Source organism: Martes martes (genome assembly GCF_963455335.1).
Source record: "Martes martes genome assembly, chromosome: 12".
Taxonomy (NCBI): Eukaryota; Metazoa; Chordata; class Mammalia; order Carnivora; family Mustelidae; genus Martes; species Martes martes.
The window spans coordinates 93,500,550-93,528,530 of NC_137900.1; the positions used below are offsets into that span (position 1 = coordinate 93,500,550).

The 27,981-nt window shown below is 62.3% G+C and overlaps 1 protein-coding gene across 1 annotated transcript; it reads left to right on the plus strand.

The window, feature by feature from the left end:
- Positions 1-6,762: 6,762 nt before the first annotated feature.
- UBAC1 (UBA domain containing 1) lies at positions 6,763-26,546 on the plus strand. The gene is made up of 10 exons (XM_080820582.1): positions 6,763-7,032; positions 11,085-11,205; positions 12,107-12,180; positions 15,632-15,739; positions 16,766-16,868; positions 17,181-17,289; positions 17,937-18,165; positions 21,279-21,365; positions 22,029-22,167; positions 25,950-26,546. The coding sequence occupies exons 1-10, from the start codon at positions 6,895-6,897 to the stop codon at positions 26,063-26,065; spliced, it is 1,224 nt and encodes a 407-aa protein (XP_080676708.1). The 5' UTR covers positions 6,763-6,894; the 3' UTR covers positions 26,066-26,546.
- The last annotated feature ends 1,435 nt before the right edge of the window (positions 26,547-27,981 follow it).

Sequence of the window (27,981 nt, forward strand, 5' to 3'; positions counted from 1 at the left end):
GTGCACTTGAAAACGGTTAAAACGGTCAGAGTCATGTCATATATATTTTACAACAATTACAAAGTTTAAAAGTGAGCACACGAGGATGGTGAGCCGTGTGGGTGGAGGGGCTGGACAGGCGTCCACGGGTAGCCCAGACGGGACGACGCCCGCCGACGGGGCGGCCTGAGCCAGGGCAGTGTTTCAGCACCGCGGAGAGAGACACGGCCGCGCCCGCACCAGGGTCCCGGACGGACGCCGTCCTGACCTCTGCCTGCCGGCTCCTCACTCTGGCAAAGCGGGCAGGGGTTTGGTAACATTTCCCAAGGACTTTGCATCTCAGGGCCTGCGGGCCTTCTCCAGCAAGGGTGGAGGGCGGTCCTGCCTGAGGCTGTGCACCTGAGGGCCACCCCAGCTGGGAAAGACTCTCAGGGGTCTGGGTCCCAACCTGTTCTGTGCTGACTGGGCATGACCTCAGGGAGCCTCCTGTCCATCTAGGGGCCTCTTGACTCTACCCACTGCCACGGGGGCTTCCTGGAACCAGGGCGCCCGTCTGAAGACAGGAAGGGTGCAGGGGAGGCCGGGACAAGGGACAGAGAGGGCCTGCCTGCTTCTCAGCTCCTGACACCAACCTTGTCCCCTGGGGTGGCACAGCCCCAGCCCATGGGAGAGGCTTGTGTGCTGTTCTTGTCCCGGAGGCAAGGGGTGTGGTATTGGCTTGTATCCCCCCGGCTGGGACGGAAACGGCACTCCTGGGTGAGCGGCTCTGCCCCCTGAGCCCCTCCCCCACAGCGCCGATGGCGTCCCTGGGAAAAATCACAGCACGTCCCACAAATGCCATTTCAGCAAAAAGCACACAGCCTTCCGGAAAGGAAGCCTCTGGAGGCCCTGGCCACTCAACTTCTCTGTGACAAGATCCCAGGGACAGTTGAAGACGTCTGGTTACGGTAAGGCTGCTCTGGTCCCCATCAGTGGCTTTCAACGGGGTGATGCCTTCTGTGCACGCAGTGCTGCCTGCCTATCCGAGCATGCTTCGGCGCTGGGGAGGAGAAGCATCCAGCCCCGTGAGATTTCCACTTTTTGCACCAACCCCATCCCTGGGGCCTGCGGGGCGGCACCTCGGTTGTCCACAGAGGGCACCGTGGGCTCCTGGAGGTCCAGACCCCGGGATGGACACACCTTCTGTAGCTCTGTTCTGGAAGAGAGAGACGTGGTGTGATGCTCCGAGAGGAGTTCTCGGGGCCACACCTTGTCCGTGCATGTTATTTCCAGAGTAAACCGGGAAATAATAATAAAACTGTGTCACGGCTCTCCCCGTCTCACAGGTGAGCAACCGAGGCCCAGAGTGACTCGCTCATTCATTTGTTCTTCACTCGTTCAAAACAAACAAGAGGGGCGCCTGGCTCAGTGGGTTAAAGCCTCTACCTTCGGCTCAGGTCGTGGTCTCAGGGTCCTGGGATCGAGCCCCGCATCGGGCTCTCTGCTCAGCGGGGATCCTGCTTCCCCCGCCTCTTCTCTGTCTGCCTCTCTGCCTACTTGTGATCTCCGTCTGTCCAATAAATAAATAAAGTCTCAAAAAAACCCAACAATAAGAACATGGCCGCCTGCTCTCCCACAAGGGCTGCACTGGGGCTGGGGTCCAGGAACCAGAGACGTCGGCCGGTGAGGCAGGAGAGGCAGAAGTGAGGACGGGGAGACAGGAAGGCCTGAGCTCGGATCCAAGGGGACTCACGCCTGGTAGGGGCAGCCGGGGTGGGCTCTGCAGCAGAGGGAGGCTGGAATGGAGTCTCGGGAGTCGTGGGGGGGGTTCAGTACAAGCTGGGGTGGGGGCTTTGTGGGTGCAGAGAGTGAGGAAGCCCAGGCAGGTGGGGTGCGGCTCTGGGCCCCCTTGGCCGCCGACCTGAGACCAGGCTGAGGAGGTGACCCCCCAGTCCACAGACGGCTGTGGTGGTGGCCCTTACGGTCTGTCTGGCGACAGGCTGGGGGCAGGGAGGCCAGCGCTGAAGAGGGCACCGAGCCTTGGGGGAGGGCTGGGGTCCGAGGAGCTTCCCACCTACCAGCAGCCCATCTCTGAAAAGGAGATCCTTCCCGTCTGAACGGTCATGGAAGGGAGACATGGCATCAGATTTTCCACTTAAACACGTGTTTAGTGAGCTGCTGCGGGTTCCTGGGTGCTTGGAACGGCCCATAATTTCATCAAGTGGTAGAGATCACACTGAGAAGACGTTCCCGGGGACGCTGCCGGGAGGTAGGCCTCCTCAGTCTGCCTGGGGGTGCCACCACTCCTGCTCCACGGAGATCGAAGATCCAAACGTCAGGGCCGTGGGTCCCAGTACTCTGTCTCCCCAGACCTGAGGCTGCAGCGAGAGGCTTAAGAACACCGGCTCTGGCATCGGCTAAGCCTGGCTCAAATCCTGGCTTGAGACCCCATTTCACAGGTGAGCAAAGGAGGCCCAGAGGGACTTAGCTAGGGTCACTCGGGGTCAGGATTTGAACTGGCCTCTGTCTAGCTCCTTGGCAAAGCTTCCCGCCTCCTCGGCTAGTGACACCGTCGTGGCCAGGAGGATCTCAGGAGCCAAGGGTACACCTGCTTATAAACTGTGACGTGCCCAGGGGAAGGGAAGGGGCTGCAGCCCACCCGCTGCTCAGGCAGCGATGCTCCGTGGGCTGACCGTGGGTCTGGACCGCGTGATGGGGAGGCCCGGAACCCCCACCCGGTCCCCTACAGGGCAGGGACTGGACCAGAAAGTCGCTGCCGTTTCATTACTTCAGGGCCTGGAATAGTACTCTTCATGGCAGCTTGAAAATGAAATAATGAGTCTGTCCTTTTAAAAAGCAAATCGTGACCCTGGAATATTCATGAGCCGTGACTTCCCAGAACGGCAGCAGCGTGGGGATTAGCATTCGGTTAAGTCAGCAGCCCAGGAATTTAGGGAAATGCACTTGTCACTCTGAGGAAACGAGTGATTAATACTTTTCCTGTTTGCGGGGCCCCTAACGGGTGAATTTCTAATGTAATGATTAATTAACCTCGGGACCACTCCTATCTGCCGGGTCCCGAGGTTTCAGTCCTCGAGGGTGGAGTGCGTCCGGCTCGCACAGACCCAGCGGGGTGGGTGCCCGTGACCTCTTGGCTGGGGCTTGAGTAGGGTGTCCCCCGAGCCCACGCCCCACCAACCTCAGCCTGGCTTCACTTGGCCACAGGGTCTTTGCAGATGTGATCGGTTAGGGATCTGGGGATGAGGTCGCCCTGGATTTACGGAGGGCCCTGCATCCCGTGACAGGTGTCTTCTAGAAGGAGGAGAGACAGGGGCATGGGGTGGAGAGGGGAATTTGGGACCCAGGGAGCAGGCCCAGGGAAGAGTGAGCAGCGACAACTGTGGGGTGTTTCCACGCGGACGGACACCAACTGCAGGCTGGGGACAGACCCCCCCCCCCACAGAGGGGACCAGCCCTGCCCCCACCTGCGGCCCTCAGAGCCGGATGAGAGTAGATTCTCGGTGCCAGAAGTCCCCTGCTTTGTGGGACACTCCCACACTCAGTGACCTGGGGGGGGGTGCCAGACGGAGGACAGCTAAGTGTAGCACCGTCTCCTGGAAACCAGGAGCCCCCCCAGACCTAAGCAGCAGGTGCTGGGTGCCGGCTTCTGCGTGAACAGGTTAAATAACCAGATGCCTGCCCCTCCGGTCTCTGGGCCTGGGTCTCCCACCGTAGGGTGTTGGCCCAGAGCTGTGCTTTTCAAACTGGGATCCCCAGGGCACCCACAGGGGTGACAGGTTGTTGCTTCTTGTTGGGTACCTCAGTTTCCCCCTCAACCACCTCCTCCTTCCTCTTGCCATCTGGAGGAGAGCTCTTAGGCATCCCTTACAGCCCGTCCCCAGGACCCTCGCAGGGGGGTGCTTGCTGGGCCCAACAGGGCTCCCAGCAGGGGCGCTGAGAGGACTCCAGCTGGGTCCTGCCTGCGGGACCGCGGCTCACCCCCGCCCTCTAGCGGTCGCCCAGAGACACCGCTGGGCAGCCGCTGTTGGAGGCTTTGGGTCCCCGCAGGGTGGGCTGCCCTGGGGGCCAGGAGCTCCAGGACGGACGCCCCTCTCAGCCAGACTTGGAGTCCCCTTAGCCAGGAGACCTTCTCCAGCCTCTATGGCCTAGCCGCTGTCTGCTGGGGGCCCAGGAGCTGAGTCCCGGCGAGAGTCAGAGGGTGTGGGGACACCACGGGGAGGGAGCTCATCCTCTTGGCACCACCCAGGGCAGCTCGGGCTCTTCCCGGGCACTCTCGGTGCTGGGACAGGAGCCAAAGCTGGCTCTGCTGCATTCAGGGAAACCCTCGGCTCCTGCCGAAGCCCCGTTGGGTCCCGGGCCTGCCACGTTCAGACCAACCGGCCCTTGGTCCTGAGAGCGCCTCCCGGAGTGGGTGGCCACCTTACTCTGTTGTGCTGCTGCACTGCCGGTACCTGCAGGGGCACCCAGCACACAGGAGGTACTGAACAGACACAGGTGGGAGTCGAGGCAGGCGCACCAGGCAGCTCTTGCAGGCAGAGGCTGTGACGAGTCAGGTGCACAGTGTGCTTTAGGGACCAGCCTCTGTCGGGGGCGGGGGAGGCAGGGGTTTGACATGGGGAGAAGCTCAGCTGGCGGTGGCCGGGCCGGTGGGGAGCTCTAGGGCCCGGGAGAGGCTGGGTCTTTATACGCCACGGCTCAGCCGCTGCAGAAGCGGGAGCTATGACCCTGCAAAGCAGCAAAGGCAGCTGCTGACTGCTCCCCAAAGCTGGGGGGCCGTCCTCCCTCTGCATGTCCACACGTGTCCTATCCTCACCTAGAAGAGGAAACAGCTCGGTGCCTTCAACTGCCTTCCGGCCCGGTCCCCTCGGACGCCCCGCACATGCACCCCTGCACATGGAGAGCAGAGCTCAGCATCTTCCCACGCCACCTTCTCCTCCTCCCCTCGGGGGTCGGCACCGCTGTGCACCTTGTCACCACGCTGGAGGCGCTCACGGCACCCTGGATTTTGCTCTCGCCTCCCCCTGCCCTTCTCCATCAGAACTATTCCCACACGGGGCCGTGTCTCCCGCCCACATGCCACTGTCTTGGTTCAGGCCCTTCGCATCACCCTCTGGAAGGGTGCAGGAGCTTCCTGGCTTTCTGCTGCGTCCGGGCTGGCTCCTGTCCTCCTCCCTACTCCCATCAGAGACCCCGCCACCGACATGCAACTCCCACGGCCTCCGGTGAGGTCCACGTGCTGTACTGTGGCTTCCTGTGTCCTCGCCCACCGGGAGCCTCCAGCCTCCCTCCCCCTCCCTGCCAGTCTCCCAGCCATGCTGAGACTGCCCCCCCTCCCCCCACGCCATTGCTCCATCATTCTCCACGTCTCATCCTCAGCCCTCCTATGTCACTGGGTCCCGTAGGCGCCCCCGGTGGCCGCCTCCTCTCTGGCTCTGCTTGCTCGGGCATCCTTCTGTCCCAGAAGACCGTGTCTTATGTCTTCCTAGGGCAGAATTCCCGTCTCCGGCCTTAATCATGCCTGTGCGCGGGGTGACCAGCGGAGGGTCTGACTCACGGAAGAATTACTGAACGCTGCTCGGGACAGAGGAGATTCGGGCATGGTCAGGATGATTCTGGGGGAGAGTGAGGGCATGTGTACAAAGCAGCTCGGGGACAGTAAGTGGCCGAATGGCACAGACGCTGGGACCACCTTCCCATCTAGACCGCCAGCCTCCTAGAGCAGGAGCCGTATTCGTCTCTGCGCGGTAAAGGAGTTTTGGATGAAGGAAAGGACCAAGTGGTGGCAGGTCAGTCACCTGGTCTCGGTCTGGCCCGAAGGGCTCCTTCCACGTCTGTCATCCTCCCAGGAAGTGCGTGCAGAGTCTCCCGGTCAGGGGCCACAGCTGTCGGCTAGCGCTCTGCCCCCCTGAGCCGAGGTTCGAGGTTCGGGTGAGGCCGGGGACCCGCCTTCCTAACCAGTTCCCAAGCGCCGCTGCCGCTGGGCTGGAGACCGACTTGGGGACGTCGCTCCAGAGCCTGCGGTCAGCAGCGGTCAGGGGCGCAACTAATGCTCCCGCAGGCGCCTCGTCAAGCGGTAGACGCAGCAGCGGAGGTCACCCGGGCTGTTACTTCAAGACGTGAGCAATGTGGGCCCGGGGCAGACGCGCCACCGACTGAGCGCCCCGGCCTGACCCTCCGCTGCGTGCGCGCGCTCCCCGGCCTGACCCTCCGCTGCGTGCGCGCGCTCCCCCGCCTGACCCTCCGCTGCGTGCACGCGCTCCCCCGCCTGACCCTCCGCTGCGTGCGCGCGCTCCCCCCCCCGCCTGACCCTCCCCTGCGTGCGCGCGCTCCCCGGCCTGACCCTCCCCTGCGTGCGCGCGCTCTGCCCGATAAATAAAATCCTTTAAGACGATGTCGTCTGTGTAAAGACAGTGTGGACCGTCTTTCACTGCTCTTCCCTCCGCAGTCCTGGGGACCGGCTGCGCACCCTGCATCGAGAGCCCATCTCAGAACGGACCACCGGACTCAAGGGTCGCGCGGGCCACGGCCGGAAGCGACAAAGCGCAGGCCAGGGCGAGAGGGAGACCTAGCAGCGCCAGAACGACAGCTCCCGGCATGCCCCGGGGGCGCCCTGTGACGTACTTCCGGCTCGGGGGGGGGGCGCCCGCCGAGTCTGCGGGAGAACCACATCTCCCGGCATGCTCCGGGCGCGCTGTGACGCACTTCCGTCGCGGCGCAGCCAGCGCGCCCCCGGCGGCCCGGCGGCGGGAGCGAGGCGACCGCTGGGCCCGCGGCGAGTGACGGGCGGCCGGCCGAGGGGAGCCGGGGCGGGGCGGCGGCGGCCAGCGAGCGAGCGCGCGGGCGGCCTGGCCCCGCCCCGGTGACCTTCACGGCCCGGGCGGCGGGCGCAGGCCGGGCGGCGGCGGCGGCGGCGCGATGTTCGTGCAGGAGGAGAAGATCTTCGCGGGCAAGGTGCTGCGGCTGCACATCTGCGCGTCCGACGGCGCCGAGTGGCTGGAGGAGGCGACCGAGGACACGGCGGTGGAGAAGCTCAAGGAGCGCTGCCTCAAGCACGTAAGGCCGCCGCGGCCCCGGGCCTGCCCCCGCCCCCCGGCCCCCGCCCCCGGCCCCCGCCTGGCCGCCCCCTCCCCGCCGCCCTCCGGACGCGCTCCCGCCCGGCGCCGGTCGTTGAGCTCCCGCGGCAGCCCGAGGCGCTGGGGGCAGGCGGGAAACTGAGGCAGGGGACGCGACGTCGCCGCGCCCGGCAGGCCCTCCTGGTTTCCCGGCAGCTGGGCTTGCTTGCCCTTGGGGTGAGGCCCCGGGAGCGAGGAGCAGTGCCCGGGGAAGGAGGGGCGCGCCGTGGAGACGTCCCCTCCCTTCCCTGCGGGCCGGCCTGTGGGCCAGCGCCCGGCTCTGGCCGCTCGTGCGGCCGAACCGGCGCGGGCCCGGCTGCCCCTGAGCCCTGCTTGCCCAAGGCCTTTACACGGACTCGTGGGCAGGGCCCGGGACAGGGCCGCGGCGCTGGGAGACGCGGTGTTCACGGCTCAGTCGCGGGCGCGCTCCTGGCCCGGCGGGCTCCTCGGGTTGCTCACGTCTGGAACGAGTCCTGGGCGGCTTTCCCTCTGCGCGCCTCCCCTCCGCCGGCCGCCCGCCTGCCCGGCTCTGGCCGTCCCGGAAACGGCACTGGGCAGGACAGAGCGCTGTCAGAGCGGAGCTCAGCCCTTCCGTGCGATGGCCCGTGCGGAGCGGCCTGCCCACCGCCGCCGAGCTCTGGGTTGTCGGAGTAACCGCTCCGGAGGCACTTTTGAGTCCCTGTGCGGCTGCCCTGTAACTGTCCAGGGCAGGCCAGGGAGCGCTCTGGTTACCAGTGAGCCCTCTTGGGGAACATGCTGGACGTGGGTGACTCTCACCAAGGAGGAGGGGGCTCTGGCCTGGCGCGGCAGGCCGTCCTTTCTTCTGTCGGGTGCTTTTGCCATGAACCCCAGGATGGCACTCAGCCAGCAGGCTGGGGGCTCCCGGGCCGTCCAGGCTGTGAGAGCCCGCACCGTTTGTGTAGCGCTGTGCATTTTAACAACAGCCTCCCAGAGATGCTGTGTCCCCTCCCCGGCAGCCCTCCGAAGACAGCAGCTCCCTGAGGGCTGGGCCTGTGTTCTCGGGTCCAGGGCCGGGCTCCCAGTGCGCCCCAAACAAGCGTGTGGATTAATGGGGCACGTGGGGAGGATTGAGAGTCCAGGACCGTGTGGACATGGCAGGCCACCTGCTGAGTCAGGCAGGGAGAAGTCGGGGGTAAATGGGGATGGCATTCAGCTTAAGTCACTACTTTACATAGCCATCCTAATGCTGTTTCGTGAAGGGGACCCGGAAATGGGCGCTGACTGGTCCACAGATGCTCGCTGATGGTTCTCCGGAGCTCTTGGGGGTCATTAGGTAGCCGATTTGAGTAAGATGCTAATTATCATGTACCTGATATTTATCATTCCAGCCGGGAGTGAAGTGTGTCGTTTGGGATTTTTCTGGCACGCTCCTACTTTGAATTGAGATTTTATGCCACTCTGCGGTCTCTCCCGGGTGGAGGAACGGCACAAATCACGGGACCTGGGAGCTGAGTCGTCAGAAAGTCCTCCCACCTCCGCGCCTGTCCTGTTTCGTAGGCAGGGCGTGCTGCCTCTCGAGCCAGGCAGGACGTGTTAGTCAGGAGAGAGCATTCTCAAGTTGTAGCCTCGAGTGTCCCCCCGAAACCATTCCCTGAATGTCCTGTCGCTGCGGGCAGCGAGGCTCGGCCTGTGCTTGAGCATCTGTTTCCTTCCCACTGTGCTCTGGTGTGGGCTCAGGTGGAGGCCTGCCCGTGGAGGGGACAGTGTGGGTGTCTCCCCACCCCCGCGGTGCTGTTGGGAGTGTGGTGCTTTCTCATTGAGGGTATCTTCGTCAGAACTCTTGGAGAAGGGCACCTGGGTGGCTCAGTGGGTTAAGCCGCTGCCTTCGGCTCAGGCCATGATCCCAGGGTCCTGGGATCGAGTCCCGCATCGGGCTCCCTGCTCAGCAGGGAGCCTGCTTCTCTCTCTGCCTCTGCCTGCCTCTCTGTCTACTTGTGTGCACGCGTGCTCTCTATCTCTCTTACAAATAAATAAAATCTTAAAAAAAAAAAACCTCTAGGGGAGCTGGGGTGCTACTCTTGCTTTGCAATTTTTGGGGTTTTATGTTGATTGAGATCTTTCGTGAAATTGCCATGACATGATACGATTCCTGTCCATACAGCTGTTAACGTTTCTTCTTTCTTTCTCTCTCTTTTTTTTTTTTTTTAAAGATTTTATTTATCCACTTGACAGAGAGAGATCACAGGTAGGCAGAGAGGCAAGCAGAGAGAGAGAGAGGAGGAAGCAGGCTCCCTGCAGAGCAGAGAGCCCGATGCGGGACTCGATCCCAGGACCCTGAAATCATGACCTGAGCCGAAGGCAGAGGCTTAACCCACTGAGCCACCCAGGCGCCCTCTCTCTCTTTTTTTAAAAGATTTTATTTATTTGTGGGGCGCCTGGGTGGCTCAGTGGGTTGGGCCTCTGCCTTCGGCTCAGGTCATGGTCTCAGGGTCCTGGGATCGAGTCCCGCATCGGGCTCTCTGCTCAGTGGGGAGCCTGCTTCCTCCTCTCTCTTTGCCTGCCTCTCTGCCTACTTGTGATCTCTGTCTGTCCAATAAATAAATGAAGTCTTTAAAAAAAAAAAGATTTTATTTATTTGAGACAGAGCAAGCACACGGGCAGGGAGGAGGGGCAGAGGCAGAGGGGGAAAGAGGGGGAAGCAGACTCCTCTCCAGCAGGGAGCCCGCTGCGGGGCTCGATCCCAGGACCCCAGGATCATGACCTGAGCCACCCAGGCGCCCCAGGCTGTTCGTGTTTCTTAGGTCACATGACAGTGTGTCTTGGGACGACACAGGATGTCAGGTGTGGGAGCCCCCTCTTGGCTCTCCTGGGGAGGAGACAGGCTCAGGAGGTGTCGCGGCCTCCCTGCCCGGGCGTTGGGCTCTTGTGGGGCTCTCTGGCTGCCCTAGCTCGCCTGCTCCGAGGGCTTGTGCTGAGAACAAAGACCCAGAGTGAAGTAATCGCACAGTACGGGTGACTCAGCCTGTGTTGTGCCCCTGGCACGGTGCTGGCATGCCTCACGCTGGTGGTGTCAGGAGCCAGATGAGGATTGTTTTGGAAAATTGTGTTTCATAGACTGTATTCTGGACATGTCGAATCCACCAGCCTGCAGGTTTCAGAGTTAGAAGAAGCACACCCAGTATTTCTGGGAGCAGAGCCAGTGTGGAATTCAAGGCGAGCGAGGGCGTTGGTGTCCGCTGTTGTAAGCGGTAGGAGCGCATCTTCCTCTGGGCTGGGCCCAATCTTCACCCCCTTCAGCCCGGCCAGTTTATGTGACTGTGCGACAGCGCCCCGAAGCCTTCACGTCCCAGGCGTCGCTGCAGCCCCCTCCGGCCTGGATGTCCGTGCCCCCCACCCTGGTGCTGTGTTCTGGGGTCCCTGGGGTCCTGTGAGCTGTAGCCATGTGCCAGTCCACCCCCTTTGAATGCCCAGGAGGGGCCTGCCAGCGGCTCCTGCAGCTTCAAGGTCCATGTGGTGGTCACTTGGTGAACCAAGGGCCACACGGAGGCTGGTTGCCCTCGGGCTCGTGCAGGTGGTGAAGCGGTCCGGCCCCTATTTCTGGCTTTCGTGGACCAGCTTCTCTCTCTGCTCCTCTCAGCCCCTTCCCTTGTCCGGAAGAGAGAAGCGCACAAATCATACCTCCATCTTTCAGGGAGCGGTGGCCCTGCGCTTTTCATTTTTACATGACTCTCTGGATCCTTCCAGACGAAGGAAGCGATTCAGGTCGCCTCTAGCAGCTGGGGGTTCTGCGTCAGGCTGGGTGCCTGTTTCAGGACGACTTAGCTGGTCGGTGGATGGATCGCTGCCCGGAGGGATCAGATGTTGTGGCATTTTGTCCGCCTTCCACCATTCGTGGGGGGTCTTTGACTTCGTCTGTGCCTTCATTTTCTAGCTGGTAACCAGTAAACGCCTGGTGTGGCTCGGGGTGTCAGGTCCTAATATCATTACAGTTATGATTTATTTTGTCTTTAAAAAATGACTCCCCCCCCCCAGTGTGCCCATGGGAGCTTGGAAGACCCCAAAAGCGTGACCCATCACAAATTGATACACGCTGCTTCGGAGAGGGTGCTGAGTGATGCCAAAACAATCTTGGAAGAGAACGTCCAAGACCAAGGTAGGGGCCTCGCAGGGCAGCGGCGGGAGCCTTGGCGCAGCTGGGAGCAGGGGAGCAAGAGGCAGAGGCGCCCTTGACATCCAAGTCTGTGTTCCAGGCTGGGGCCGAGCAGGGAAACTGGGTCAACTAAGATGCTTTTATTCTTCCTTTGTTGAAACAAAGTGTGCATTATGGGCTGTTTGTGAAAACCAGCGCACGCTGAAATTGGACAGGCAGCATCCATCTGAGAAGCCAGATGTGAACTTTATTTTTAACTCTGTGTCAGAGCAGAACCAGGGCCTCGGGAGCCGCTGCCAGCTTCCTTTTGGGGTGGGAAAGTCCAGTCACGGCCGTTTTTTCCGACGCCCTCGGAAGACACTCTGATGCCGTGCACGCCCGTTCACTTGCTTCGAGTTTGTGTCGGGAGGTGCTTGGGGAGAAGCTTGTAGTTTTGTGTTTATCATTCGAAGGGTGATTTCAGTTCGGGGATTCTCCTGAACATACTGTTTATAACCCCTGCCGGCGCCGTCCAGCCCACGGCCAGGTGGGAGCCGGCCCGCCGTGCGCACGCGGCCTCGGCCCGCGGCAGGTGGTTCGCTCTGAGGGCCGGCCCCAGCTCTCCAACCTCAGGAGCCCGAGCCTGTGGGGATGAGGGCGTTTTGTGGCACCTCTTCCCGTTGTTTGCACGGCTGTGCTGTGTGTGCCTCCTCGGCCACCGGCCACCTGTGTGACCCGTGGCCAGGTTCTTGCCGCGCCCCTGTACGCGGGCAGGAAGGCGGGGAGGCGCGGGCGTGCGTGAGCTCCGGGCCTAGGCGGCCCCTGGGGGAGCCCCCCGCTCCTCTGGCCGTGGGTCCTCTCGCACCCATTTTGCCATCTCACGGAGGAGATCGGTGACCAGCTCGACAGTGTCTTTTCTCCCTAGATGTCTTGTTGTTGATAAAGAAACGTGCTCCGACTCCACTTCCCAAGATGGCTGACGTCTCGGCAGAAGAAAAGGTGAGTTTCCGAGTGTGGAACTGGAAGTCTTGGTTAGTCTCCACCCTCCGGCCTGTGAGAAAGAAACGCTCTGGGAATGAGTCATTCCCAGACCCAGCAGGGCCCGCAGTCAACTACTGGCGGGGGTTGGGGGGGGGTGTCTCCTGTCGCGGCCGAGCCCCTCCTGGTCGCTGGTCCGGCGGCCACACGGTCTTGGGGTTGGTGCAACTCCCGAGACGCTGTCAGGCCTGCCTCTCATCGGGCGAGGCCTGTGCCCATGGGACAGGGAGAAGGAGTGCAGGGAAGGGGTGGCGAGCGGCGCCCTCGGGCCCCTCTCCCAGGATGGCAGGCAGACCCCGCACCGTGCCCAGTGCAAAGCCGTGCCGTCCAGCGGGCAGCCATGCTAATTTCACGGTTTTCCTTTGTTTTTCTTGGGTGGGGTTTCTTGTTCGTGCTTCGAAATGCTCGGGACAGCACTCATCCCGAGAAAGCAGGCCGGACTCCGTGGGCTGGGCCCCGCGCCGCTAGCGGGCTGAGCTATCTGAGGGCCTGCTGCGGGTCCCGCCGCCCTGGGCTTCGTGTGCCATTCTTATCTGTGGCCACACCTGGCCGGCACCGGCTCGCCCACAGGCCAGCCGCTCACCCCATCTCTAGGAGACAGATCTGGGCCTGCCCTGCCCCGCCCTGAGAGCCGCCCGCGCTTCTCAGGTTACAGTGTTGGCCCTGGGTGACCAGTGTAGATGGCAGGGTTCCCACCGCCCCTGCGCCTCTGGGTGCCTCGCGGCAACCCGTGGACCTCACTTGGTGGGTCACCTTTTCTGTGCATGTATTTGCGAAGTGAAACATACGACGTTAGTGCCTATTTTTGAGAATTAGTCTTAATTTTAAGTGAAAGTGATATGCATTTCTGAAGTCAGATCATGTAACCGGTTTCTTAACAAAAGCATCCTCCTCCCACCAGCGTCACGCGCTCTAAAGGCGACCTCTGGGGGCTCTTCCCCCCATTCCTTCAGTAATTCTTCTGATTTCAGAACCACACGCGGAATTAAGGATTTCTCAGAATATCAGTTTTTGGTTCTTGGGCTCCTTGATGTTGGAGGCTTAGATCCTGACACCGGTTGAAGGTCTCAGGGCTCCCGTCGGTGTCAGCGTGCGCGCGCTGTTTTCCGTCAGGAGTGAGGGTACTTGGATTATTTTATCCTTTTTCATGTGACTTCGTTTCTCCTGGAGTCCGCGATTGCCTCGTCGACGTGTTTTCTGCAGGTGTATCGCTAGGCTTCCGGATAGATCCTTCTGAAAGCAGGGCCCCGCATGCGAGGCTGCCTGCCGGCCCCTGTGGCCCCGGCCCCGGACACGTCCTTCCGACTCTTCCGAGCCGCCTCCCTCTGCCTCCTGGGTCTCCAGGCCTGTCGCGCAGCACGGCCTCGCCTCACCCCTGTGTCAGAGCCTCTGAACCTGGTGTATCTGGACACTTCCTGCTGCCGCCCGTCACAGTACCACGGACACAGCCGCCTAGAACTGCGCGCAGCTCCCGGTCTGACCTGCAGACCTGCGGTCTGGGAGGGCTCAGCTGGGCCCCGGGCATTGGGTTCAAATCGAGGTGTGGCTGGTCTGCGTTCCTCCAGGGAGGCTCTAGGAAAGGGTCTGCTTCCAGATCCTTCGGGCGGTTGGCAGTGCGTATGGCTGAAGGGCCGGGTCCCGTTTCCTTCCTCTGTCAGCCCAGCTTGGGGGGGCGCTTTCTCGCGGCGCACGGGGCCTGCCGCTCTTCCTGCGGCTCTGGAACCAGCAACAGAATTTCTTATGTGTTGACTCTCCGGCCAGAAAGAGCCCCGTCCTTTTTCAGGGCTTACCCGATTAGGTCAGGCCTCCCAAGGTGGGTCATTTCCTTTGCTTCAGGTTGGCTGTGCCACAGCGTGACCTCACTGTAGGGAGCGGCCATCCTGCTCATGGGCTCTGGCATCGTGCAGGCATCATTGCCAGGAGTGGGCTCTTAGGGCCGTCTTCGAACTTTGCCGGCAGGATCCAGTATCTTGCTGTTGACTGTCCCCTGGTCTGGTGGCGCCTGGCTTCCTCCGGCCTCTAGAAAGGACAGGGAGTCTTGAGGCCCCTGCACTGCAGCGTCGAGGGGCTGTTGGGGAGGGCCGGCCGCGTGCGCACATGGGAAGGCGGTGGTCCCCGTTCCCAGGGTGGCTCCGTGGCCAGCACTGGTCGGGTCTGACTCATCTCCTGTGCGTGCTCCGTTCCGTCTGGGGTCTCTCCGTAGGTGGGGAGGCTGTTGAGGTCACTGGGACTTCACGACTTGATGGAGGTCTTCTGCCTCTGCTGCGCGTAGCATGTGGAGTCTGGAGACCCGTGTGTTTTTGTTCTGGAAGTTTCCCTGGATTGTTTTCAGGAATGCCCTCCCCTCATTTTCTCTTCCCTCTTTCTGGAGTTGCTGTTGGTTGGATGCTGGACGTGCCTTCAGGGCGATTTCCTGGACATTGTCCTCTGCCGGCTGCGGCCTGTTGATCTGGCCATGATAGTTTGCGTCTCCTGTGGGGACATGGCCTCCAGTGGTAGCACCCCGTCTCTCTGACGGTTTCTGTCGTGAAATCCTCTTCCTCCGCTTCTCTCTTCCATGCTTCCTTCTTGTCTTGGTCCCTGTCTTTTGTGGTGGGGGCTTCCCACCCGCCCCCGGCCCTCCTGGGCCGCCTTCTCAGTAAGAGGCATGGGGAGCTCACCCGCTGCTCTCTGTGCCCGGTGGGGTGTACCTGCCCCTGGGGTTCCCTGTGGGGCAGACCTAGCCCTGGGCTCCCCCTCCCCACAGTGGGAGGTCTCCTGCTCCGTGTCCCTGACGGGGTGGGGGGTGGGGCTGGGGCTCATTGTCGAGGATTAGCATGGTACCACCTTTTCTTGCTGCTGAGCCCAGGCTACCTGGCTCAGGGCTCCCCAAGTCTGCTCCCCAAGTGGTTGCCGGCTGAGCAGGGCGGTGGAGATGCCCTGTTCTCAGGTCCAGCTGCTCACTCCAAGCCCGGCGGGCTTCCTTCAGGCTGTGGTGTTGGCCTGGAGCTGGCCGGGCCTTGTTTCTGGTCGGGCTTCTCCATGCGCTCTGCTGAGCCCTGTTTCTGTCTGGGTAGATGGTCTGTGTTTCTCCCATTCTCGGTCTCGGAGTCCTCACAGTCCAGTCCGGACGTGCTGCTGCAAGGGCTTCCGGAAGCAGGCGGGGTGAGTGCGCGTGCGCTCCTGGCCCCGCACAGCCACAGCTCACGTGGGATGCTCTCTCTGTGGCCGCAAGGGACCGTGTGCGTCTTCTCTCCGGCCCTGCCACCCTCTGGCACGACAGGCAGAAATTGTGTCCCAAGTGAGCACCGAACCCACAGGGACCCTCTGCTGCTGATGAGAGTGCCTCTCTCCCTGTGTGTTCAGCTCACGTGGCCTTGCCTGTCACGGTTCTCGTACTCATTTGCGACTTTCTAATTACTCTTCTCTGCAGAAGAAACAAGAGCAGAAAGCCCCAGACAGAGAGGCCATCTACCGGGCCACCGCCAACGTGCCGTCCCACAACATGGACCGGGCCGAGGTCCAGACCAACATCAGAGACGTGAGTGCTCGCTGTGGGCCGTGCCGCGGGCCCGTCACATCTGCGTTGGGGCCACACGGCTTCTTGGCGGTGCTTTGGGAAGCCGGGGGAAAGGGCGGGCAGTAGCTGTGCATAAAACCGAAAATTATTCCAAAACAGAAGGTTTGAAAAGACATCGGAAGGCAGGACCAAGACTGATCCCACTGGGAAGATATTAGGGTTTTGCTCTAATTTGCCAAAAATTTGTAGCTAGAAGTCTAGACTCTTAGTTACTTTGGATTGGAAAGTTCTAGGCTAAATACTCTGTGTGTCCAGTGCCCTGTGGACCGTCTGAGAACTGGGGGGTACGCCCACGCTGCATAGGACTGGGACGGCCATCTCATCCGGGAGTACCACCACGCACCCTGCTCATTGGAGCAGCAGCGGGTTCCCTGCTGAGCAGGATGCCGGGCTCTGACCACGTCCCGGGCTGTGTTCGGGCTTGCCCCAGCAGTGGCTCTCGTAGGCTGTCTGAGGCCTGTTGTGGGAAAGACGGGCGGCTGATCCCCGTCTTGCCTGTGGGGTTGGGGACCGTCTGTCGGGGTTTCTGAATGCGTTCCCAGTGGCCGCCTTCCTCTATGGGGGCTGGCTGGCTGCCGCTGACGCTGCTGTGCCCGCTGGCCTCCGGCCGGGTGAGAATCGGAGGCCCGGCTCTGGGAAGCCCATCCAGTCAGGCTGATCTCTTCTGCTTACGTAGCGGGCTTGTGCTCTCCACGTTGGCCAGAGGGCTGGGCCGTGTCTCCAGATGTTTCTCTATGTCGCCAGCTGAGAAGCCGTGCGCACAGGCCGTCTGTGCCAGTGAGGCCGCTCCTCCCCGCCAGGCTCACGGCCCACCTGCCGCTCTGTGGCCTCACCCACCTCCTCTCCGTCCGTCTCCCCACTCCGGAACCGATAGCGGCGTGGTTGGGACTCCCAGATATGGAGTTGTAGGCCCAGGAGTGTGGTCACCCATCCAGGCAGGTCTCTGGGGCACTTGGAGAAGTCAGAGTCTCTTTTCTTCCCCCGCAGTTCCAGACAGAACTCCGGAAGATCCTGGTGTCACTCATCGAGGTGGCGCAGAAGTTGTTGGCACTGAACCCGGACGCGGTTGAACTGTTTAAGAAGGCGAACGGTATGAGCGCACCCCGGGGGACCGGATCCTGCGTTCAGACCCCACCACGTGCCCCCACCTCAGAGGCCGTGTCAGCCCCCCACGGTCCCCGTTCGCACTCCTCATGGTCCCCGTGTCAGTACTGGGAACACCAGCTCTGTTCGCACTTCCCGTGGCCGAGGGGCTCCTGCTCCGCCCACCAGCCGAGGGCTCCGTGTCCACGTGCTGCGTTTCAGGGGGGTTGGCCTGCAGGTGGGCCCCTCGGGCTCCGGGCTAGGGGGCAGCCCTCGTACTGGCCTGGCCCTCACAGGGAGCCCCGTCTCTCGCCCGCAGCGATGCTGGACGAGGAGGAGGATGGCAGAGTGGACGAGGCCGCCCTGCGGCAGCTCACGGAGATGGGCTTCCCGGAGACCAGGGCCGCCAAGGCCCTTCGGCTGAACCAGTACGTCCGGGCCGCCTCCTTCCCTTGCTGCCGATGCTGTGGGCTCCCCTGGGGTGACTTCCTCCGTCCCAGAGTTTTAGGTTGAACCGTGTGTAGTAGATGTGAGTTTTTAAAGTGAGACGTTTCAGTGCGCGTCCCGGGAATGACTCGGTGGGGTGTCTCAGGACAGTGGCCCTTGCCGGGAACGTGCTGTGGGTAGGCTGAACCTCGGTCCTCCCCGGGGCCATTGCAGGCACCATGTGGGAGCGTGTGCGTGTCAGGGATGTGGCGGCTGGCGGTGCGTACGGTGTCCCCCCGGCAGCCCCCCAGGCTTGTCGGGCCGCAGCCGCTCGCTTCCGCGCCTACACTTGGATCCCAAGCGCACAACTTGTAGTCCAGAGGACAGTCCGCGGGCTCTGCTCCTTTTTCCCTTGGATCTTGATTCTCACGTGTACCTCACGGGTTCGTTCTCCAGGCTTAGTGCTTGGGTTTCTGTGCTCTGGCTGGGGTCTTGGGGTCGTTTGGGGCAGGGCCCAGAGCTCCAGACCCTTCTGTACTGAGATGCCCGACGAGGGCTACCAGAGAGGCTTTCCTTGGGGATGTCAAGGAGGCTCGAGGCCCTCTGACCGGCTTGGGGGTGCTGGAAAGAGTCCCCTGTTGCCTTTCAGCATGTCGGTACCTCAGGCCATGGAGTGGCTGATCGAGCACGCGGAAGACCCGACCGTTGATGCGCCTCTTCCAGGCCAGGCCTCACCGGAAGGGGCACAGGCCGAGGCTGCCCCCGAGGCTGCCCTGGAGGCTGCTGGGACGAGCACGGGAGACGAGGAGCCCAGAGATGAGCTAACAGAGATCTTCAAGAAGATCCGGAGGAAAAGGGAGTTTCGGGCTGACGCTCGGGTACGTGTTCCTGGGCCGGGGGCGGCCAGGCGAGGTTGCCCTTCCTCCACGTGGAGTGTAGCTCAGTGAGGGGCTCGTAGACGGGCCCAAATTCAGTTTTAAGTTGTCCCCACATGGATCCCGGGGGGCGTTTCTTCTCCGGGTAGTTTGCTGAGACGTTTGTCATCTCCTGAAAGCCACAGGAGGGTTTCGTTTACATCGTCCCTGTTGGCGAGCCGCAGGCTTGGCCGGGACGCCGCCCGGAGGTGGGAGGATGGGGCGCTGCAGGGTGGCCTGTGGGCGGGGGGCTGGGCAGCCTCCGGCCATCTGGGAACCGAGGCGTCTGCAGGATCCAAGGTCCCGGGGCCTGGCCGGCACTGGCCGTATTCGGGGGCGACGTCGCCGTGGGTTCAGGCTGCTCCTTTGCTGTCATCCCGTTCTTGATGCTGCTGGGGCTGCCTGTTCTCTGCTGTTCTGCGCTGCTCTGTGCTGCTCTGTTCCTCCGCTGGCCTTTTGGTTTCCTCTGGGACGCGCCTGGTGCTTTAAGCCTGTGTTTTTCTTTCTGGTTACAGATCCGTGAGCTCCAGCTGTTAGGGCTCCGAGTCCACACGTCTGCTTCTGTGGGGGGCCCTGTGCCGTCTGGGCGGGCTCACCTGCAGGCTTGTGTTTCCGGGGCCTCCCAGGTGGCCGGGCTGTGGGCCGCCCGCCGTGGGTGGTTCTGAGGCTGTTCCCCTGGGCTGAGCGGTACCTCCCGCTAGGGGCCCACTTCCACGTTAGCTACGAGGCCAGGGCTCCCGGGCCACCGAGCGGTACAGGCTGCGGCTTGGCGGGTGTAGACCGTTTGCAGGGTCCTGGTCTTAAGTCCAGCTGCTCATCTCCTAGGGGCCCAAGGCCCACGTCCTGTCCCCCAGGCCACGCTGACGGCTCCTGCCACCTCCACGGCAGCCCCGCCTGTCCCGCGAGTTTGCTGCTCTTCTTGGCTTTCCGGCGAGCTCAGCTGTGCATCCGGCAGCGTTTCTGCTGAGCTGGAGCGGTGTTTCTGGAGCTCGGGTGTGCTGGGCCGAGCCCTGTGGGACGGGCAGCTGTGCTCTTGGGGGTGGTTTGTGCTCTGCCTCGGGGCTCCAGGCGTCCCCTGAGGGCGCTTCTGCGTTGTCCTCGTCTGGCCCGCCAGCGTGGCCCTGGCATGTGGGGACCACCTCTGCTGTCTCGACGTGCTCTTCTCCTGAGATGTGCGCTTCTGCTGGGCCTTCCCGTGGCCTCTTGGCAGTAGACGTTCTGTGACCGTTAGAAAGGGCTGTCGAGGCTCGTCCAGTCTTTGGTCCTACACCATTGGAGAGATGAGTCCGTAAGGTTGGTGGCGCTTGCGTGCTTCCCGGGAAGTCCGGGTCCGAGAGCGGGACTTGCACTTGAGACCGAAACAGACTTTTTGCTGTCGTGCCCCCGCCAGCCCCCATGCCAGCAGCAGCGGTGGGGGAAGCCAAGTGCAGCGGGCAGGGCAGGAGTGGGTGCCCGGACCCCTGGCAGGAAGGCGGGGCGCGTCCCTGTGGTCACTGTGCACAAGTCCTGGGGCATCGCTTCCCGGGCTGAGGCAGGGGTGAGTGAGGGGAGAGCCTCGCTTTTACGGATGGCCACAGGGAGGCAACCCTGTCCTTGGATTTAGTAGGGGGCTCTGGGCGAGCTTGTGTGACTTGGGAGTCAGACTGTGGCGTGGTGGGTCCTTCTTCCTGTTTTCGGGGGTGGAGCCCCCCCCGGGGTGGGAGCTGGTGCAAGAAAGCACGGGACGTGGGCTCTGTTGGGAGAGGCTGCCTGCTCGGCTCACCGGCGACTGTTTGGCTCCGGGGAAGGTCAGTCCTGACTACCATGTGCAGCTGACGTCCTTCCTGTCGGGTGCTCTTTGGGACACTCGACGGTCTGGTTCCAGCTGAGCCCGGCCCGCAGAGGGTGGCTCATGGGGGCTCCGCGGGTCACTGCCCAGCAATCTGCCCAGGCTCCTGGTGGAAGTAGAGCCGTGATGGTGGGAAGAAGACAGGGACCTCACAAGACTGTGATTTGATCTTTAAATAATTAACCTGGGGCACCTGGGTGGCTCAGTGGGTTAAAGCCTTTGCCTTTGGCTCAGGTCATGATCTCAGGGTCCTGGGATCGAGCCCCGGGTCGGGCTCTCTGCTCGGCGGGGAGCCTGCTTCCCCTCTCTTTCTGCCTGCCTCTCTGCCTACTTGTGATCTCTGTCTCTCAAATAAATAGAATCTTTAAAAAAGAAAAAAAAGAATTAACTTGATAAAATCCTTACCTTTTTTTTTTTTCCCCCCAAATTGGGTTCTTCTAAAAATTGTGTGAAAGTCAAGAAGAGGGACTCCTGGGTGGCTCTTTTGGTTGGGCGTCTGCATTCGGCTCAGGTTGTGATCCTGGGGTCCCGAGATCGGGTTCTGGGTGGGGCTCCCTGCTCAGCGGGGAGTCTGCTCCTCCCCCCACTCGTGCTTGCATGCTCTTTCTCAAATTAGTAATAAAAAAGATAAAAAGTTAAGAGTAAAGTGAAGGCCGTGGTGTCTTATGTGATTTTTGTCATGAAAATGTACGTCTCCCCCACCTCCCAACAACCTTGGGTCATTCCCTCTAAGAATCACCAAATGTTCGTGATACAGCTTACGTCTTAATACATGTGAGATGTTTAAAACTAATTTTAGTGTCAATTTTTAAAGATAAAATCCGAAGAATTCCCCCTCCCACCTTTTTTCTTCACAGATGAATAGTAACGTGGCCATTTTGGTCTCCACCCAGATCGGGTTTGCTTACATGGCCTCTTCCTAATACCTTTTATTCGGGGTCACGAGGCCATCTGCTGCGAGCTCCCATGTGGTCGTGGAGACCGTGGGGACCAGCCTGCGAGGGTCTGACGTGGACGTGGCCCCGCGCGGCAGTGGGAAGCAGGCTTCGAGCACGTCTGCGGCCGCACGGACTCGGGCTGGCCGTGGTCCGCCTATCGCCCGGGAGACTCGAGCGATCCGTGAAGCCGCCGGGAGCCAGACGCGTGCCCCAGAACGTCCTGTGCCGACCTCGTCGGCCCCCCGCGAGGGTGCCGCGGTGAGGTGTGGCCCGCACGCGGGGCTCTGAGCGGCCGGTGCCTTCCCCTGCAGGCCGTCATTTCGCTGATGGAGATGGGCTTCGACGAGAAGGAGGTGCTGGATGCCCTCAGAGTGAACAACAACCAGCAGAGCGCCGCCGTGAGTGCTGCCGCCGGGACGCCCTCGCGGGGGGACGGGGCCTGGGACCGCGGGGGGACGCCGCCTCGCCCTCGCGGGGGGACGGGGCCTGGGACCGCGGGGGGACGTCGCCTCGCCCTCGCGGGGGGATGGGGCCTGGGACCGTGCGCGTCTGGCTCCTGCCGCCGGCCGCCTGTTGTTTGATTCCGCGGTGAAACGAGAGGAGAGGGTCCGAGGGCATAAAACGTTTTACGCGTTCTTTGTCTTCCTGAGCAAGCACGTGCTCGGCGGGCGGGTGTGTCTGTTCGCTGAGCGCGTTGAAGCTGAGGCGGATCCCGTTCTGCGGACAGCGGCCCTGGGAGGGCGTGGTGGCCGGCGGGGGGGCGCTGCGCTCTGGGGACTCGGGCACCCCGGCTGCCCACCAGCCGGCTCCGGGCCTTCCCGGGGACGCAGCCCGGGGTTCCGTGCGTTTCTTCCTCCTCCCGGTCCTCTGGCTGGGTCTTGCCTCATCCCCCTTCAGCGACCGAGGACCGAGAAGTCGCCGCGGTTTGCCTGAGCTGCGGGGCGGGGGTCGGCTAGACCGGTGTGGCCCTTCCTTCCCAATGTCAGAGCCCCCAGGTCTGCGGGCAGCTGGTGCTGTGGGGGGTCAGGAGGGGCTCACAGGACCGGCTCTTGCATTTGCAGTGCGAGTGGCTGCTGGGAGACCGGAAGCCGTCCCCCGAGGAGCTGGACAAGGGCATTGACCCCGATAGCCCTCTCTTCCAAGCCATTCTGGATAACCCGGTGGTGCAGCTGGGCCTGACCAACCCGAAAACATTACTAGGTATGTGGCCTTCCTTCGCGCGGGCCTGTCGCACCCCACAGATGTCACCAAGCGATGGGGGGTCTCCACCAGTGTCCGTGACTCCTGCCTGAGTCACTGTGGGGCCGGCGCTCAGGCTCTGCCCGCGGGGTGGTGGTTCTGTGCGGGGGCCTCGGACGAGCTCCCGAACCAGTCAGGGTGGCTTGTCCAGACGCAGGCGAGCATGGGCGGCACCCACAGGCTGGACTGGGTGGGTGGAAGGCGTTTGCCTTGGTCCTTCCGGGGGTGAGGGACTTCTCTGGCCCCATTTTGTCTGTGGAACATAACGTGTGTGCAGAAGCGTGTGGGATTTTCCTGACTTAAAGTAAGACTAACAGCCACACATCTACGTTCTGCTTCAGAAGACAGAGTTAAAGGGGCATCTGCCTTTGGCTTGGGTCGTGATCTCAGAGTCCTGGGAGTCCCACGTCGGGCTCTATGCTCGGCGCACAGTGTGCCTCTCCCTCTCCCTCTGCCTGCTGCTCCGCCAGCTTGTGCTCTGACAGATAAATAAGATCTTTAGAAAAAATTTTTAAAAACACAGTATTAAAAAAAAGTCTGGAGCGTTCCAGGCCCCATGGGTCCTCTGGACGCCTCCCATACTGCACCCCTGTCCCCCCAGCCCTGGGAGTGAGACTTCATCTTCACTCGGGCTCCTCGGAGGCGGTGCCCCCTGTGTCTGTCCCCAGAGCCCCGTCCCCTCGCGCCTGCCTTCGTGGTGGGGTGGGTCCTGGGCGGGCCTCTGCGTCCCAGCGCGACTGTGCTACGGAGTGTGACTGTGCCATGGGGCATGTCCCCACTCTGCTGTCCCTGGGCCAGGCGTGTGCAGGTGGGGTCGCAGGGGTGCGTCAGGCCCTATGCACAGCCCCCAGGTCTCCCAGGATGCCTGTTGAGAGCGCCCGCCACCCAGGCGGGCACAGCTGTGAGCTTGTCCCTTTCCCACGGCTGTGAGGCCCAGCCCCTTCCAGGAGCCATGCTAGGACCTCAGCTCTGAAAGGCCCGTCCTGGGTGTTGTTCTCTGGAGCATTTTCTTACGCAGCCGCAAAGCCCCTCGTGTCTGCTGGACTTGGGCCCTTTATTCGTTCATTTGTATCTTGAATGTCGTGATCCCGTTCCTGGGGTTTCTGCTGCCTCATGGGGACGCATTTAAATGTAGTTGGACGTGTGTGTTTCATCTGGGAAAACTCTCTGGCCTCGAGGTGGGGAAGATACTCTTTGTTTGTTTCTAGAAGTTTTGTCGGTTTTGCTTTCCTTTTCTAAGTTGGTCATCTACCCGGGAGTGTGTGCGGTGCGGGCTGGGGAGGCCTCCTGCGGGTCCCCAAGTTCCGGGCTTTGGTGGCGTGTGTGTACGTGCATCTTCCTTCTCTGTGTGGGACGTGTGGGCGCCTCGCTGGGCTCCCCGGCTCCGCTGCTGCCTGCGGGCCCAACGGGAGGAAGGAAGGCGCTGCCTTGGGTCGGTCCACACCCTCTCCTGGAGGGTTTTCTTCTAACGCTTGCCCCTGAGGCTGCCCTCTGCTCTCGGCTGGTTTTGTCTTTTCTCGGAGGGTTCCCTCACGACGGACGTGGGGTTTCACTGGACATCTTTGCCCTCTGCTCGGATTGTCCTGCGGTGTCACGTTTGCTCACGGGGAGCCTCTCCTCAGGTTTTCAAAACAAGGGGGCAGGGTAGGTGCCACCCGGCTGCGGCCCATGGACGGCTCTGGGGGCCCCGAGGTGCCCAGCACAGGGGGGCCGTGTGTGTCGTGCCCCGGGCACTCTGCCTGCCTCAGGACAGCCTCCCGCGGCCGCCGGGCCCCCAAGTCACTGGGGCACAGGCTTGTGCGCACACCTTCCTGACAAGAGAGTTTAAGGTGACCATGATCGCTTCAGATGAGCTGAAGCGCTGGCCGTGGTCCACCTGGGATGAGCTGGAGAGGGTGCAGAATCCGGCGGATGTCTCCTCTGCCCCCGCCGCTGCCCCGTCACTGGCTTCCCTTCCGAAGCACCGGCGGGCCCGCGGGCCCGGTTTACCCTGTGTCCTGCTGGCACACCCCTGTGCTGCACGTTCTCCTGTCTTTGCCGTTTTATTATTTTCATAGATTTATTCATTTTAGAGAGAGACACACACAGGGAGCATGCGTGCAGGCGGAGGGGCAGAGGGGAGAGAATCCTGAGCGGGCGCCCTGCCGAGCACAGCCTGACGTGGGCCCGGTCTCACGAGCCCGAGATCACGACCTGAGCCGCCGGGGTCGGACGCTTCCCTGATGGCGCCCCAGGCGCCCCTTGGCCTTGCTGTTGTACTCGGAGGAGTTTAGCCCGTGCTGGTCCTTGATTCTGTGCAGAGGCCTTGGGTGGTGCAGCTCGCGCTGTGCCCCCTGTTCCTGCCACGGCTTCTCCCCTCGTGGCCGTGGGCTGGCCGCCCCAACCGCTGTCCTCTGTACCTCCTGCTTCGGGGGCAGCTCGCGCTCCGGAGGGCGGCATGACCGGCTCAGGGCCGCAGGCGCCGCGGGTGGCTGGTGTGCCCCCGCCCGCTCCGCGCGGACCTGCCACTCTTGTCCCCGCCTGCGCGTGCCGGCCTCGCGTCCCCCGGCGCCCTGGAGTGTCCGCGGCTCCCGTTGCGGCCTCGGCCTCCGAGCTTGGCCTGGAGGTCTTTGCGTGTCGACGCCCGTCCTTCGTCATCCATGCGGACTTGGTCGGCCTTTGGTTCTGAGTCATTGTCTTTCTGAAATTCTCGAGTGTGAGGCCTGCGAAGACCGAGCTCCCCACGCAGCCTGCTGGGTGGTGTCCCGCAGTCGGCCGGCCTCATGCTTTTGTTCGGCCCTTGGCTCCCCGGAGGAAGGCGGATGCGGGCTCCTCCCCCTCTGGACCCCCGTGCCGCCCGCGTTCCCTCTCGTTCTCCTGGATGCCCGGGTGTCCTTCGGGTTCTCTGCTACCTTGGCTTGGTTTTCAGAGGCCTTCGGTCGGGAGGGTCCGCGGCGATTGTTTCGAGGGCTGGGAGGGCTGTCCGTCCGAAACGCGAGGGAAGCGCCCTTTCCCGTGGAGCCACGGGCCCACGAGACCCTGAAGAGCTCCAGGCCGTGGAGGAAGCAGCCCCCGTGCCCTGCGCGTGGGGCGGCGGCTGCGTGCTGGCCGCGGGCGAGGGCCGCTCACACCGCTGTCTCTGGGGGAGACGCTTTCGCGGAACTGCCAAGACGGTTTGTTTCTTGCTGTGGAGTTGCTCAGTCGCGTGTTTATTTTGTGTTTGCTTCCTGATTCGTTTATTAAGATTTTACTTCGAAGTCGTCTCCACACCAAACATGGGGCGCGGACTCGGTGACCCCAGGTCACGAGTCACCTGTTCTGCCCACTGAGCCGGCCGGGGGCCCCTCAGTTATGTTTTTTAAAGCCCTTTCCTTAAGACGGAACATTCTGATTTTCCCGTCAGATAGTGTTAACTTTGCAGCAGTGTTTCCTGTCTTTTCTGCGTCTGGGGACTTTGCCTGGTGGGTTTGGAAGCGGAACGACGGACTCACAGGCTGTGACTATGTCAAGATCGCTGGTAGCTGCGGCCAGGTCGCTGTCCGGCGTTGGCGGGCCGGCGACTGCAGGGGCTGCTGCCGGCCCCCGGGACCGGGCTCGCGGTCTTTCCATAGCGGGTACCTGCGTGGGACAGCAGATGCTGCTGGGGGTGGCAGGGGGTTTGCGGGTGGCCCCCAGCGACACGAGGCCCGCCCTCCAGGACGGCACCGCCAGGCTCTTGGGTGCGGAGGGGCCGTCTCAGCCGGCATCACCCTGTCTTCCCACAGCGTTCGAAGACATGCTGGAAAACCCGCTCAACAGCAGCCAGTGGATGAACGACCCGGAGACGGGGCCAGTCGTGCTGCAGATCTCCAGGATCTTCCAGACCCTGAACCGGGCGTAGGCGACACGGCCGCCCCGCCCTGCTGCCCTGCGCCTGTCCCGGGAGCTCGGGCTGGCTGCAGCCGCAGCCCCCCTCCTACCCCACTCCCCCGCCAGGCGCAGGAGAGCATGGGGACCCCTGGCTGCCATGGGCGAGGGGGACAAGGGCGGGGCTGGAGGGCACCTTGCTGCAGCCGGGTGTCAGGGCGCGGGGCTCCTGTCACGCTTTGATCTTCGCTTGAAAATGCGTGCGATGGCCATGTGCGCGGCCGCGTCCAGCCTCTGACCGTGTGTACAGACGCGGCGGCTGCTCCGGGGGGGGGGGGTCGCCTCCCCCGACAGGGCCCCTGCGGGCTCTGGAAGCGCTCCTTGACCCGACCTGTAGCTGCTGCTTGTTCCTTGGAAGAAGGCATGTTTCCACCCAAAGTGTTAACGTCAGTACTAACTTAAGTAGAGGAATTCACAGATGATTTTTCTTTAATAAATAAATTCCCTTTTTCCTATCGTCTGTGCATTTCAGTGCCGGAGAAGAACCCGTTGGCGCTCCTGACAGAGTGTGCTGGGCTCTGCCGCCCGGCTCGGGGGCTGTTGCGCTCGTGGACTGTGGGCACAGTGCAGGTTCGGGCGTGCTCGGGGGGACTCCGCCGTCGTGAGGCCAGCCGGACGCACCCCAGGCCACCCTTGGTCCAAGCGGGGCACCAGCCGTCGGCCTCTATCACGTTCCCTTTTTAAACGTTACTTGAGGGCATCTGAGTGGCTCAGTCAGTGGGGCGCCCGGCTCCTGACTTTGGCTCAGGTCGTGATCTCAGGGCCCTGGAGTGAAACGCCCCCCCACCCTGCACACCCTCCCCCAGTGTGGACTCTGCGCTCAGCGGGAAGTCGGCTGGAGATCCTCTCCCTCTCCTTCTGCCTTCCCCTCACTCTCATGCTCTCTCGTGCTCTCACTCTAAAATAATCAATAAATATTTTTATTTTTACTTATTTTTTTAAAGATTTCACTTATTTATTTGACAGAGCAAGAGAGCACAAATGGGGAGCAGTAGAGGGAGAGGGGAAAACAGGCTTCCCGCCGAGCACGGAGCCCGATGCGGGGCTCGAGCCCAGGACCCTGAGGTCATGACCTGAGCTGAAGGCAGAGGCTCAACCCGCTGAGCCACCCAGGCGCCCGGAAGATAAATCTTTAAAAAAAAAATTGCTCGTGTTGCAAGATGAGAAAGTAGGTTGTAGCTTTCCTTTTTTTCCTTTTTTTTCCAACTCTGCTCGTTCCTCATCTCTTACAGCGGGTCTCAGAGGCGTCTCTGGGCTTCTCTGCTGACGCCCCTGCCTGCAGCCCAGCTTGGCGGGCCCCGCTGTGGGCCTCGTGGACCGGTGCAGGCCGGGGCCGCCTCGCCGCCGGGGAGCCTCGGCCCAGCTCCCTCCCCGTGTCAGCGGGGAGCGGTGTTCTAAGAAACTGTTCCCGGAGATCTGGGTGTTCTCACTCTTCTCTGTGTTCAGACTCTGCACACGAGTAGTGAAAGTCAATTTTGGAGGTTGCGAATCAGACGGTCTCCACCATTCGTTCCCACGGCTGTCTGGACAGAGGGCCAGGGACGGGCTCTGCGCTCTTACTAGGCGTCACGTTTTGTCTTTAAAGCGGCCGACTGCAAATGGCTCTTAGGCTTCGTGTCTGTTTTCCTTGGTGCTCTGTGGGGTGTCCCCGCGCCCAGCAAGAGCTGGGTGGGCCGTGTGTTTCTCGGACTCCACGGGACCGACCAGCGGCAGAGTCCCGGGGGCTGGCTGCAGCGTGTGCCCCCAGCAGCTGTGTCAGGGTGGGCGTGGGTGGACCGCCTCACCGGGGGCCTCGGGCTCTCCGAGCACACCTTCTCCACCCACCGCTCCGGAGATCCTTCAGGAAGAAGAGTGCGTCCGGACCCAGCTTAGAGCCTGCCCTCCGACCGC